The following is a 15460-nucleotide window of genomic DNA, read 5'->3' on the forward strand; positions in this document are numbered from 1 at the left end:
TACATTCTTCCGGCGCTGAGTTTCTCCTCACCTTAGTATCTCTTTTTCCCTACAGCACACCTCAGCACTGTCTCACAGCGAGCATACATGTCCTGCACCAGTCTAACATACTTCTACCATACTTACATTCTTCCGGCGCTGAGTTTCTCCTCACCTTAGTATCTCTTTTGCCTAAATTTTCAACTTTTTTTATTCTATTTACTTCTTCTTCCTTTAGTAACAATCTTTCTAACAATTTACTTCGGGATAAATAAAGTTGTTCATATTCTTATTCTTATTCTTATTCTCTGCCACTCCAGACTCCCTCATACAACACCGGAGTGCCTCTCTGGCACACCGTCATATGCTCTTTCTAGGTCTACAAAAGTAAAAAGCAGATCCCGCTTACCTTCTCGGTGCTTCTCTAAACCTGCTTGCGCAAATTAACACAAATACAAATGTAATTTGAGGATTCACAAAGACTATTCTTGCTTTATCACATCATCATAACGTAACATATTATGTTAAATTTTTTTTTTTACAATGCAGTGTATTTCCTGATAACGCATTTATGTAGCTACGCAGTTGAAATACATATAGTTTGCACATCCAGGTAACACAATTTAACGCAACTGAAGTCGCATCTCGGGAATAATCAGCTCTGCAATTAATCCCACTTTATCTAGATTATTCTTTGTTGTTCATTTCCTGCTAACGTGAGCAGGAAATGAACGGGGGGGGGGTTTGGGTGTCATTTATTCCCGTCGCTTAACATCCCTGGAAGGTTCGCATGCGAAACGGAAAACCCGCCGCAGACACACACACACACACACACACACACGCTAGTTCATGTAGACAGTATATCAGCTAATCTCTCTCTCAGACGACACGATTCATGCTGACAACATGTTACTAACTACTGACTCTATGCGAGTGTGTGTGTGTGTGTGTGTGTGTAGCCCTGTGTTCCGGCGGATTAGCAGATTAGCCCTGATGTAACTGTGAGTCACCTCATTAAACTAAGTGATAAAAGGGCTGATGTGAAATTATAATCCGCTTCTGGCAAACAACTCGTAGGACCCGAATTGTGATAATTAAAAAAAACAAAAAGGAGAAAAAAAGCGGCGTGTTTTTTTTTTTTCCTCGTCTGTCGGAGGAAAACCAGCCTAAAAAAAAAACAAAAAACATGCTTCTATTGTAAAAAAAAAAAAAGAAAAACATCGTAACGTAAAAAAAACATCATGATGCTATTGTAAAAAAACAAAACCAAAAAAACACTGCTAAAAATTATAACAAAAATATAATGCTTCCATTGTAAAAAAAATATGCTGCTATTTAAAAAAAACAAAAAACATAATACTTCTATTGTAAAAAAAAAACAAAGAAAAGCAAAATGCTGCTATAGTAAAAAAAAAACATAATGATTCTATTCTAATTTAAAAAACAAAGAAAAACAAAATTCTTCTATTGTAAAAAAAAAAGAAAAACAAAATGCCTCTAATGTAAAAAAAAAAGTAATGCTGCTGTTGTAAAAGATAAAACTAAAAATGCAAACATCATGCTGTTTTAAAACAACAAAAATTGTAAAAAAAAAAAAAAAAAGAAAAAGAAAAACATCATTCCGCAGTTTTAAAAAAACATCATGATGCTATTGTAAAAAAAAAAAAACACTGCGGTAAAAAAAAAATAAAAAATTATAAAATAAAAACATCATGCTTCCATTATAAAAAAAACATGCTGCTATTGTTAAAAAAAACATAATGCTGCTATTCTTAAAAAAATAATACTGCTGTTGTAAAAGATAAAAATAAAAAAGCAAACATCAAGCTGTTTTATAAAAACAAATATTGTAAAAAATAACAACAAAAAACAAAATGTATGCTTCTATTGTAAAAAGAAAGAAAAACGTCATATCGCTGTTGTAAAAAAACATCATCATGCTATTGTAAAAAAAAGCAAAAATAAACCAAAAAAACACTGCGGTAAAAAACAAAAATTATAAAATAAAAACATGCTTCTGTTGTAAAAAGAAAAATCATGCTGCTGTTGTAAAAAAAAAAAAACATGATGCTGCTATTGTAAAAAAACAAAGAGAAACATAAAGCTGCTATTGTGGAAAAAGCATACCGTCGTAAAAAAACAAAAATCATAAAGAAAAAAAAAACAACAAAAAAAATATAATGTTTTTATTATAAAAAACAAAAAAAATCATGCTTCTATCATAAAAAAGTAAACTGCTGTTGTAAAAAAAAACAGGAAATTGTAAAAAAAGCATGGTTCTATTGTAAAAAAACAAATCAAGGTGGTATTTAAAAAAAAAAAAAAAAAAACATGAATCTGCTATTGTAAAAAGAACAAACAAGAAGAAAAATCATTTTGCTGTTGTAAGAAAAAAAAAAAAAAAAACTTCTGTTATTGTATCATGAACCATTTTGCTTTTCATGACTGACCTTTCACACTTAACTACAGAAAAAACCCTCTCTATATTCAAATTAAACATTTTTATACATTTCACACCCACTACACATACACTTTATTATTATTATTTTATATTTTTATATCATTATAAAACCCGACAGTAATGACAATACAAACAAACCAAAAAAAAATCCACACATAAATAGACAGCGGATGAGAAGTCGACAACAACAACAACAACAACAACAACAACAACAACAGGGGTGACAGTGAGAGTGTGAATGCCTATTTGTCATTGCTATAATGTTCTGATCCCTGTTGTTGTTGTTTAAGTGGGTTATTTAACTCTTATTTTTTTCTTTTTCATTCTGTTTTCCATTCTTATCCCTGTTGTTGTTGTTGTTGTTGTTGTTGTTGTCCCTGCCATCTATGTATTTGTGGATGTCTTTTTGCGACCTTCTAATTGCCTATTTATATTTCTATCCATATTTATTGACATTATTAAAGATTTTCCTCCACTGGGATCAATAAAGTGTATCTTATTTGTTAGCGTCTGGTTAGCGTCGCGTTTGGGACGTTGTGTGTTTATGAGCGGGTATTTCCACCCGTAGAGGTCGCTGCGGTCGTTTATCGTCCCTGACGGGTGACAGCTAGGTGTGTGTGAGTGTGTGTGTGTGTGTGTGTGAGGATGTAATCGCCTTATCGCATAAATCTCGCAGAAATACTGAGTCATGTTTCCAGAGTAGCTCAGCTGTTATGTAACCGAAACACACGTGTGTGTGTGTTACCTGCTAGCATCTCCTTCAGCGTGTTGTACCAGATGTGTGTGTGCTCGGAGGAGGCGTTGTGGAGATGGAGTGTGTCCTCCTTGAGCTTCTTCCCGCGGCGCCTGCAGTAGAAGAGGGCCACGCCGAGCACGGGGCCTCCCGTCTCCTGGCCCGCCGCCCGCCGCCGCTTCACCTTCACCGCGTACACGTCCTGCAGCGGCAGCACGCCCAGAGGCGGCGTGCACGTGTCGCCTGCGGAGGGAGGGTTTAACGGACTGTCACAAAATGTGTTTGTTCGAGACGGAGATGAACATGTGTGTGTGTGTGTGTGTGTGTGTGTGTGTGTGACCGAACCCGTGTCATCAAACCGCTTGGTTTCCAGGTTTTAGCTGTTCCATGCGGAAAAAGCTTTTATTTTGTCAAAAATAAAAAAAAGAAATTAAAAAATGCATCAAATTGAGAACTTTAAAGAATAAAATAAAACAATATATAACTAACAATATATAATAATAGATAAAATATGTTATTATAATCATCCCTGTGTCTTTACATAGGTGTGTTATTTTTCAGGTGCTCAGCTGCAATAAAATATATTATTATTATTATTATTATATATTATATAATTGTATATATAATAATTATATATTACATAATAATAATATAATATATTATGTTATTACTATTATTAGTGGTAGTAGTATTAATAATAATAACATCAGAAATATATAGAGCAGTATATATCTTAATAACAATTATGATAATTATCATAATTATTTTAAATTGATAACAATAATAATTATCATTATTATTAATTTATAATGACAATAATGATTATTGTTATCACTGTAATATGTATATTATTATGATTAAGATAAGACACTTTATTGATCCCCATGGGAGAAATTCCTTTGTTACAGCAGCGTAACAGTTATAATGTCAAAAAGAAAAGGGACAAAATATGATGAATACAATAAATATCCATCTTACTCTGCTTATCCTGCACTAAATATTAATATACATATAAATAGAAAGGCAGAAGACAGAAGATAGCAAGCCAAAAAAAAGTCCACAAATGAATAGACAGCAGATTATGATTATGAAAGACATTCTGATTATTGCTATAGTTATTATTGTTATTTTTATTATTATACTAATATATATTTTATTGACATTATTATTATTGTTGACGTTGTTATGTATAAATAAAGCACTGTACACAACTATGCAAATTGTAAGTAAGCTCGCCAAGCATTTATATAATAAATATATGCAAACCTTAAGAGTTCCCCAGGTGTAGGCTACTTCCTGGAACCAAACTCGAGTTCCTGGAAGCGTTGTGTCCAAAAAACCAGCTCCAAACGTGGCCGCTAGGTCATTTTAAACATCTTAAAAGGTCTGATTGAAGAACCTCAACATCTTCATCTCTAGGACCTCCAGCTCTGCTTCCTGTCTTTTCTGCAACGCCACTGTTTCTTCACCTTTCCACACTCTCCTATCCTTTCCTCTCTAGATGTTCCTCAAGCTGTTCTCTGATCTCACTACAGATCACAATGTCATCTGCAAACATCATGGTCCATGGAGATTCCTGTCTAACCTCATCTGTCAGCCTGTTCATCAAGAAGGGGCTCAGAGCTGATCCCTGATGGAGTCCCTGCTCCACCTTCAACTTCTCTGATACCCTTACAGCACATCTCAACACTGTCTCACAGCGAGCATACATGTCCTGCACCAGTCCAACATACTTTGCTGCCACTCCAGACTTCCTCATAGAAATACAAATGATCCCTACATTTATCTTCTATAACATTTGGTTCCATTTAGTCATACCGCCCTTTGGGGGCAACCAGTATGCATGAGCAAGGTAGCAGCATGGGTATGCTACCCTACCGTAAGGCTATACGGTACACTAGCAGCATGGGTATGCTACCCTACCATAAGGCTATACGGTACACTAGCAGCAGGGGTATGCTACCCTACCGTAAGGCTATACGGTACACTAGCAGCATGGGTATGCTACCCTTCCGTAAGGCTATACGGTACACTAGCAGCATGGGTATGCTACCCTACCGTAAGGCTATACGGTACACTAGCAGCATGGGTATGCTACCCTACCGTGAGGCTATACAGTACACTAGCAGCATGGGTACGCTCCTCAGGTCAGCCAAAACACCCAAACATCTGAACATATTCAGATAAAATTATTGGGCGCGCCGTGTCCACGTTGTACCATGAGATATTCACACAGAAACATTGTTTTTAACTTGAATTATTAATTTTTTACTATGATTTAAATACACACCAGTAACATCCACAAATACGCATTCGAAATGTTGTTTTGCAAACAGTGCCTGAAACACAGCTGATGAAAAAGATAAGCTAATTTGGTCTTCCTCCTGCGGCCTTTTTCGGGAAAAAGGTCATTTCATGAGTCCGATGAGGCTAAATGTTTTAGCGGTGTGAAGCTCATTAGCTCAAAAAAAAAAGCCATAAATTTAGCCATATTTAACCCGCAGTGTTCAAAGCTTGCTTTGCTTACGGTATATTTAGAAATACTGATCCAGGTATCAGTAGCGATACAAAGTTCACTGATAAATTCCATAAAACGGTCAAAATATAATAGAATTTAGAATAGTTACATCATCATCGCACGCTTACATTTAATTCAAAGATCGTATACAAGTGCACGCCGTGTTATTTTTCCCACCCCTCCCCCATCAACAACACCGGTCGGTGATGCATCGATTCATTCCTGTTACATAACATCATCAGGTGTATTAGCCGCTAATCCATGGATCGGCACAAAACAATAATAACACCTGTCAATCAATTGCGTGAACCTGATTGGTGGGGAGGAAATTAGTCGTACAAAAGATATTTCCTTCAGATTAACCGCTTTCGAATGGAGGCTACTTCCTGGAACCGAAATCCAGGAAGTAACCTTTTAGCTTAGCAGGGACGGCGGTGGGGAGCGGTGTGATGTGCACCTTCAGCTCCACACTCCAAAACAAACCACCGAAGATGAAGAAGAAGAGGACGACCAGACGGACAACATGGCGTTGATGGATTAATAACCATGAACAATCAGATGGTTGAAGTGTTTTTATCTTCTCTCTGCACCGCACACCTGTTAGCCGTTAGCTAACACTAAGATCTGGATGACTGAGAACCTCCACTGATGTATTTGCTGGTTTATGAGTTCCACCAATCACCCATTAGCAGCTACGACAGAACCTGTGGACCTCGGAGTTGGAGCTAAGATGGTTCTTCTGCTGCTAAATGCTAAAGGAAGAATAAAAACAGGACGTGGAGCTAATGGCTAAGTGTTGACGCACCTCAGCGCTAACGGCGACAACAAAATCACATCAATCCCATCATCTCAAGCTGAGATCAGGAGGCGCCAACTGAAAGAGACGCAGGTTTTCCCTCCAAACCAATGAAGAAGAGACTGATATGACTTGACAGGATACACACACACACACACACACACTCTCACACACACACACACACACACACACGCCTGTAGCGTGTTGTGTAGTTCCAGATGGAGACGAACGCCCCATCGTGGTCTCACAACCCACTGTGGTGACACCTATGTGATATCACACACACACACACAGACACACACAGACACACACACACACACACACACACACACGCTATGGAACATATAAATATTTTATTAGCAATTTTATACCTGACAATTTTCTGTTCACTCCATGGAGACATCGCTTTTACCAAGTTGCTAACACTAAAAGCAGTTATAAATACTGCAATGCGCGTTTAATGCGTAGGAACACAAACACACACACACACACACATACACACATGCACGCATGCAATCACACACACACACACACTCACTCAGTGGCAGTCCACTCACATGGTGACCAGGCAATGTGGCTCACAACGGGTGTATTTATGGATGGGCCATAGAACACACACACACACACACACACACACTGTACGAATGTTAATATACATTGCTAAAAAAAAATAAAGGGGGTTAAATTACGCTGAGTTATAATAATGTTTCGTAAACCCAGCGCAGACGTTTTGTAGAATCGGCGTATCTAAAAATAAAGAATAAAAATGTAGCGTTTGCTGTCTCTTTAAAACTGATACTTAAAGCCAAACATCATTAGCGACAAGCTAAAGCAAATAACATCCGATAAAATTTCTGCGGTTGGTATTTTTACAGCTGATTCTATCTTGATGTAATTTAATGGAATTTAATCTCATTTAATTTCATCTTAAAATCAGCTGTGAAAACATTATAAGACATGAAACAAATTCAGAAAATTCAAATTTGCAAAAACCTCTCAGCTCACTTGGCCAGGCCCTTCGTGTGTGTGTGTGTGTGTGTGTGTGTGTCTGTGTGTGTGTGTGTGTGTTTGCAAAACGTGGGTGATTTGTTGAATCGGCGTATAAAAATAAACAACAAAAGATGATCCATTTCTATGGGAATATCTAATCAAAACACACACACAGCTCACAGTGTGTGTGTTAATCTCCTCACACTGAGAGACTCTAATAACCCCCCACGGGCTGAACCAACTGCTCCCTACCACTGCCAGCACACACACACACACACACACACACACACACACACACACACACACACAACCACAGGCTTAATGACATTAGCTTGGATGAAATACAGCAAAACAGATTGTCACACACACACACACACACACACACACACACACACACACACACACACACACACACACACCTCATCCTGCTCCAATAACCCGTTCTGTAGCTATGAATTTCCTGTCATTCCTGTCAAATCAAACCAGGGTTATTCCTGTAATAATTGCCTTTATCATAATTATAATTATTATTTTCATGGATATTATTATTGTTATTATTATTGATTATCAGATTCACGCCTGTATTTGGTGTTTCCTTCTTCCTGTCATGTGATCCTGGAGTAAAATACGAGATTCCTTCAAGAGTCGGCGTCCGTTCAGAAGTGTTTGCTAGCTTGCCAGCGTTTGGTTGTTGTTAGCAAACGCGCTAAATGTTACAACACACCTGAAATATAGCGTTTGTTTGTTTTGTAAATTAAGTTTTGTGTCATTAATAGCCACAACAGTATTAAGAAGCATCCAGCTGGAACTCTGTTCCAGGGATAAGCCTCCTCCAGGGGTGCTTTTTAGTTTTCCGTCGTGCACCTTTTGCGTTGCAACTCTTTCACAAAAAGCATTGTGATTTTTAATGCTACATTGACGTATGCTACCGTTACTGTGGAGGTTCTCAGTCATACTAGTCATGGTAAATTTGGTGACCCTTCCAGGAACTGGGTTGTTTCTTTGTGCCTTGAGACAGCAGAGGAACCAGGAACTCAGACCTCAGCTCAGAAAGCAGTCACCCGGGTGATGCAGCTGCTTGGTGATTGGTGGAACTCCTAAGCCACGCCCGGCACTAGACGCTTCTTGTGGAGTTCTATTTTTACAAAGTATCCTCGAGGTCAAAATGGACAGAAGCAGCAAGAAATGGAGCAATGAGGAGGTCCAAGCTCTTCTGGCCTGCTGCGCCTCAGACGGGTTTCCAGGGATCACAGAGTCACATCTACATTTTGGCAAAAATGAGTCCTGAGTTAGCTAACGGCTAACAGGGACGGGAGAAACGTCTTCAAGCAAAGAAAATCAAGTCGAGTTGCCACGACTGGACGATTTGGACAAGAACAAGCCAACATCAGCTGCATTTGGACGGAAAAGTTCTGAGCTCGAATGTCTGTTCCAGGAACTGGCCTCTTCTGGAGTAACCTTTTAGTTTTGTGTTCTCAGAGGCAGTGAGGAACCGGGGTTTGGACCGATCTGCAACGGTCATGTGCACCTTGAGCACCTTAAACGAACCGCGGAAGAAGAAGAAGAGGAAGACCACAAGGACGACATGGAGGTGGAAGCTGCCATGGCATTCATGGAATAACAACCATGGACCGTCAGATGGGTGAAGGGTTTTCATCTTTCTGTGAAGAACTCCATTAGCCGTTAGCTAACTCCTGACTTATTTTGGTCCAAAATGTAGATGTTCCTTTGCAAGCCCTGGAAACCCAGGCCAGAAGAGCTCGGACCACTTCGTCGCTCCAGGACAGGTGACCAGGACAGGTTTTTTGGTGTTCCACAAGAAGTGTCTCGTAATGGCTTATGAGTTCCACCAATCACCAAGGAGCTACCTCACATGAGTTCCTATGGAACCGTAGAAAGTCCCTGCTGCCTCGGAGTAGGACCTGCACAGGTTCCAGGAACCGATGTCCACGGTTCCTCTGCTGTCCCAATGCATAAAGAACCAATGCAGTTCCTGGAAATGTTCTTCCAAACCTGATGCGCTCTGCCCGACACCCGAGCTCCACCCATGACGGTCTTCAACGTAGCGCATACAGTCACGTTTTAAAACAGCAATCCACGTTGTTCAGCAAATTCAAAGGAACCCCTTTATGTCAACTCAAATTGTGATACATGAATAGTGTACCGTATAGCCTTACGGTAGGGTAGCATACCCATGCTGCTAGTGTACCGTATAGCCTTACGGTAGGGTAGCATACCCATGCTGCTAGTGTACCGTATAGCCTTACAGTGGGGTAGCATACCCATGCTGCTAGTGTACCGTATAGCCTTACGGTAGGGTAGCATACCCATGCTGCTAGTGTACCGTATAGCCTTACAGTGGGGTAGCATACCCATGCTGCTAGTGTACCGTATAGCCTTACGGTAGGGTAGCATACCCATGCTGCTAGTGTACCGTATAGCCTTACGGTAGGGTAGCATACCCATGCTGCTAGTGTACCGTATAGCCTTACAGTGGGGTAGCATACCCATGCTGCTAGTGTACCGTATAGCCTTACGGTAGGGTAGCATACCCATGCTGCTAGTGTACCGTATAGCCTTACAGTGGGGTAGCATACCCATGCTGCTAGTGTACCGTATAGCCTTACGGTAGGGTAGCATACCCATGCTGCTAGTGTACCGTATAGCCTTACGGTAGGGTAGCATACCCATGCTGCTAGTGTACCGTATAGCCTTACGGTAGGGTAGCATACCCATGCTGCTAGTGTACCGTATAGCCTTAAGGTAGGGTAGCATACCCATGCTGCTAGTGTACCGTATAGCCTTACGGTAGGGTAGCATACCCATGCTGCTAGTGTACAGTATAGCCTTTTGGGAGGGTAGCATACCCATGCTGCTAGTGTGCCGTATAGCCTTACGGTAGGGTAGCATACCCATGCTGCTACCTTGCTCATGTTGCTTGATGATCTTAAGCTTCGTTTCTAAATTAGTCGGTCTCCTTTGCGTCTTGGTAGAAGATCCATGAGCAGTACTAGTTGCTTAATCCAGGGGATTAAAAAGTATCGAAAGGACTGTAGAAACATTGGAGGCAACTACGTTAAAGTACACTAGACTTAGTGACTGACGGGGAGAAGATGTTGGCTCTAGCTCAGCGCTACCGGTTGCCAAAACCCAACGTATCATAAATGTCGAAGTGAGTCGTCAAGTGAGGAGTGACTGTATTTCTAAACATCTAGAATATTCGTAATCTTTCTTAAAATTCACGGTTCGGGGAAATGATCTGGACTCCTCGCGGTGGGTGAACGTGAAAACAATCGATAGCGGAGCAGAAGGGGGGGCGTTTGCAGAGAACATGGCGGCGTCCGAAATCTAAACCTGTGGGAACGAGTGTGTTGTGTGTGTGTGTGTGTGTGTGTGTGTGTGTGTGTGTGTGTGTGTGTGTGTGTGTGGTCCTCAACATGGCAGGTCTTCTCCATTACAGCACCAGCTGCCTCCACAAGGACGCAGTCTGTCCTCGTCAAATTGGGACGGTAATAAAGTAAATTACCGAAAATAAAAATACTACGCAGTTGCTCGTATGGTGACGCAAAATTCGTGCGAAAAATATCCCGTCCATCGATGCGTATTTTTAAACTTCGGGATACTTCGGACCCGATTGGTCGGATTGTGACCTTGTCGCCATAGCAACCGACCTGTCGGGCTCTCGGGCACGATGGGCGTCCAGGTCAGTCTGGTCCGGCTGAGAAGAACGTCGTGACTCTTCTTCCCCAGCTTGAAGATCCCACGCAGCAGCACGCCGTCGCTGGCGAACACAAAAGGCACAGCAGTCGGTATCGGCCAATCAGAAAGCTGATTGTGTCGCCGCGGGAAAGGACCGATGGTCGATTACGACCTTTCGGTCCTCCGTAAGCCTGCTGACACGACATGACGGTATTCTCCATTTTGAGGAGGAACACCTGAGGTCACCTTGTCATGAGAAGATCATGGAAGTCCTGCTTTGGTCTTCAGGAGTTTGATTACTTCTTCACAACATGGGAAAAACATTGGATATGATGGTTGCTCGCACTCCATGACCAATCACGTTTCAGAGTGTGTGATGTTTAGCTACAACAATGTGCTCCACCTAAATGCGACTACAAGTCCACTGACATGTTTGGTCCATATTTTGAGGTCAATAAGACACCCGGGTCTTTTGCTTTCCGGAACGGGAATGCAGGGCTGTGATTGGCTCGGGGTTCCCCGGACAGCTGGATGTCGGAGTGAACAGACGGGTCTGAGGAGGCCGGCGAAATCCGAGATCTGCAATCTCGTCTGGTCCACCGGGAAAAAACTATTGTCCGGCTTCAAACAGATACTTGGGTAGCGACGGTTAGCGCTTCCACCTCAGAGCAAGAAGTACTCTGGTACAAAGTGTACGAGTTTACTGCATCTTTCACTCACTGCCCTGTATTTTACCCAGTGGCAGGCCGTCAGGGCCTGCAAGGCCTTCTCTGCTGGCCTTAAGAATATCTGACTGATTTTCATTATATTTTGTCCATGATGAATACGTATAAAATAATTCCAAATGGTCTGCTTCTTTTCATGGATTTTTCCATGGCTGCACCGCTTCTAGACGTGTATTTTCATCTTAAAACATTTAACCAATCGCATTTCAGACAGTATTTGTCAAAGAAATCTGCCTGGAGGCCTGCAGAATCAGATTCGCAGGCGCTCAAAAAATAAGTGTTGATGAAACTGTTGCTTCAGCCAATCAGATTCGCGACACCAAGGCCTTCTAGAAGGCGACGGTAACGTCAGCTTGTCACACACCCTTTGATTGGATCGTCAGAGAATGTACTAGCCAGAGCTAGCAGGCTGTAGCAAGCTGCATGAACACAAATATAGTTACAAATAATCGGAATTTTTGGTGAGTAAAATGTTTCTACTTTCCGAAATAATATTGCAATTTTATGAGGGTATTAATGTCGCTTGCTAGTGTTTGTCGCAGTTGTAGCTGCAGTAGAAGGAGACTCGTGAACACCAGGTTTGTTTAGCATTTCTTGTGGCTACACGAGTTATGTCTGCCATGTAACGGCTGTATATTCAGCATTTCTGCATAATGTGCAGAAGAAGTGGACCAGCATGATAGCGATACGCACAACGGGGTACGAAAAGTCTTCTTGGAGACCAGGGTTTCACTAAGAGTGGAAGGCAGCGAATGGATCGTAGATGCTCGGGCTAACGTGTCTGCCGGCGCTGTTGTTGGAGCTTTTGTAAAAGCCGGCATCATTTCCGAGGAGCCTGGCATGTTTGATGGAGATTTAGTGCAGCTGTTTCATCAGAAACAGAGGACGAGGACTTCCATGGGTTGGATTGATGACGATTACCAGTAAAAAAATGCGAATACCAAACTCAGATCTGCTCCTGCTGTATTTTTAAATATGCAGACTTGTATGCTTGTGTGTGCGTTGTTGTTGTAAGGCGGACGTAATAGAGGACACCATGAGAACGTTAAAGGGGGAAGTGCGGGCGTGGATTGTATATAAAACCTGCGCCTTATAATCAGGTGCGCCTTATTTGTGAGTTAAATACAATAATGGCACATATAACTGAGACTGCGCCTTTTAGAGCCGTGCGCCTTATGGTCGTGTAAATACGGTACTTCCTTTCCCTTGGTTCCTATGGAAACCTAAAAAGACCCTGTCTCAGAGTAGGAGCTGAGATGGTTCTAGGAGGTTCCTCTGCTGTTCCAATGCACCAAGAAACAGCCAAGTTCCAGAAAAGGTTGTGGAAACTGAAAAGGCTCATGCAGTTGAAAAAGGAACCAATAAGCCCCCAAAGCAGGCACAAACTCTGTCACAACATCAAAACCTTCCCCCAACTCTGCTAGTTTTCACATTTATTTCTAGTTTGACCTATTTTACTATGCAGTTGCAGCATCTTTTTTTTTTTTTTTTTTTAAATCCCATATCAGCAAGAAGTACCACCACGCCATCTTTTTGGGGAGCATTTACAGCAGTACATTTTTTTAGCTAATAAAGCAAAAATGAATCAAAATTAATTTAAATGCATTCTTCTCATCAAATATATCAATGTTGGACGAGCGATGGAAGTTGTTTCAAATATTAGTTGTTTATATAATAAAATATAAACTATAAACTAACTATAAAATATAAAGTTGTTCTCATCTCATCTCAAATATCTTATGTGGAAAAAAAAACGCATCCAAAATGACGTCACATGAGGGTGTGTGACGTCACACGCCCTTTTTATGAAGATTCCTATAAAAAGACTTCAAAAATGTCCACCCTTCTATAACACATGTACGGGGGATGGAAGTTGTATGAAATTATAAAAGTTATATTGGAATATAAAATTCAAGAAGAAGGAAAAACGGCTAAAATCCGGGGGAAAAACACAACACAACATCCGGGTTGCACGTGACAACTTTACGTTCATTAAAGTTGATGCGGCTTCGCGTGACACCCGGAAGTCCTTTCTCGTCGACGTATCGATCGATTTTCCAATCGATTGATAGCCTGTGGAGCCCCTCACCTCGTCTCCGGGGCCTCCTCCCGCTCCTCCTTCCTCCCGCTCTCCTTCTCCTCCTCCGTCCTCCTCTTCCTCGCCTTCTTCTTCGTCCTCTTCTTCCTCAGACCCGCCGCGGCTTCCGCCATTTTTTACGGGTCCGGGAAATCAAGTTGATCGATAAATTAAATAAAAGTCACTTTTTGAGTGTGTGAGAGTGTGTGTGTGCGTGTGTGTGTGTGTGTGTGTGTTTTTCGGCGCGGCTGATCACCACCGCGATAAGCTGATCAGGTGGTTGTGTGTATTTCCGGGGTCGCGTCGCCATGGTAACGGGCGCGCGACAGCCGGCATGCGCGGTAAGAGCCCACCTGTGGGTGCGCGCTCCCGAGAGGGCGCTGGCGGGAGCGCGCTTGATGTTTTCATTATTATTATTATTATTATTATTACTACTAGTAGTTGTAGTAGTAGAAGTAGTAGTAGTATTATGAGTATTATTATTAATGTAGTTATCATTGTTATTGCTATAATCATTGTCATCATTATCATTATTATTATTATTATTAGTATTATTATTATTATTATTAGTAGTAGTAGTAGGATTATTAGTATTATTATTAATTTAGTTATCATTGTTATTGCTATAATCATTGTCATCGTTATTATTATTATCATTATCATTATTATTATTATCAATCCTCAAAATCATGGTTGTTCATTTTAGTCTTACTATTATTGTTATTATTGTTACTGTTATTTAATGTTGGTGCTTTTGTTATCTACATCATCATTATTTAATCTGAATATTATAATCATCATCATCATCAAAATTGTTCTTATTATGATTGTCAATATCATTATCATTCATTGTAGCATTATTATTATTATTATCGTTGGTGTTTTGTTATCATTATTATTACTACTAGTGTAATAATAATAAAAATATTATTATTGTTATTGTTGTTATTATTATAATTTTTTTATCATTATTGTCACCATAATTATCATCATTTTTATTACAATTGTCATCATTATTGTTATTATTGTTATTATCATCATCAAAATTATTTTCATTGTTATTGTCTTTGTCATCATTCATCTTCCTTCTAATGATTGTTGTTGTTTTACATCATCATCATTATTACTACTCTTGTTATCATTATCATTATCAACAAAATTATTGTTATTATCATTGCCATCGTTGTAATTTTTTTTTTATTATCATTATTATTGTTACCATTGTTGTTCTTGTTATCCTCATTTTTAGTAGTAGTGGTATCATCATAATCAAAATTATTGTTATTATTATTGTCATTATTATTATTATTGTATCATCATCATCATCCAACTTAGCGTTACAACTCATAGCTAGCATTGATGCTATCAATTGCATGCTAAATGCTCATAAACATCTTGCTAGCTCGCAATTATGTTACGATTTAACAAACTTTAAAAATTCATAAAGTATTAAAAAAATGCCTTGTGAAGAGATTAAATCAT

The 15460-nt window shown here is 40.0% G+C and overlaps 1 protein-coding gene across 3 annotated transcripts in view; it reads right to left on the minus strand.

Moving 5' to 3' along the window:
* Positions 1 to 14237, minus strand: part of cerkl (CERK like autophagy regulator) — a 36190-nt gene extending 21953 nt beyond the window's left edge. For all 3 annotated transcript variants that reach the window (XR_015106248.1, XM_086147690.1, XM_086147688.1), the window contains exons 1-3: positions 13991 to 14237; positions 11149 to 11258; positions 3186 to 3416 (exon numbers count right to left, since the gene is read on the minus strand). Coding sequence is in view for 2 of the 3 variants with exons in the window: in XM_086147690.1 (XP_086003816.1) it covers positions 3186 to 3416; positions 11149 to 11258; positions 13991 to 14112 (463 nt within the window). In the remaining variant the exon portion in view is untranslated. The remainder of the gene's footprint in view (positions 1 to 3185; positions 3417 to 11148; positions 11259 to 13990) is intronic.
* Between the last annotated feature and the right edge of the window lie 1223 nt (positions 14238 to 15460).

Source organism: Fistularia commersonii, chromosome 6, assembly GCF_037954325.1.
Source record: "Fistularia commersonii isolate RoL2024-O1a breed Wild chromosome 6, RoL_Fcom_v1.0, whole genome shotgun sequence".
Classification (NCBI taxonomy): Eukaryota; Metazoa; Chordata; class Actinopteri; order Syngnathiformes; family Fistulariidae; genus Fistularia; species Fistularia commersonii.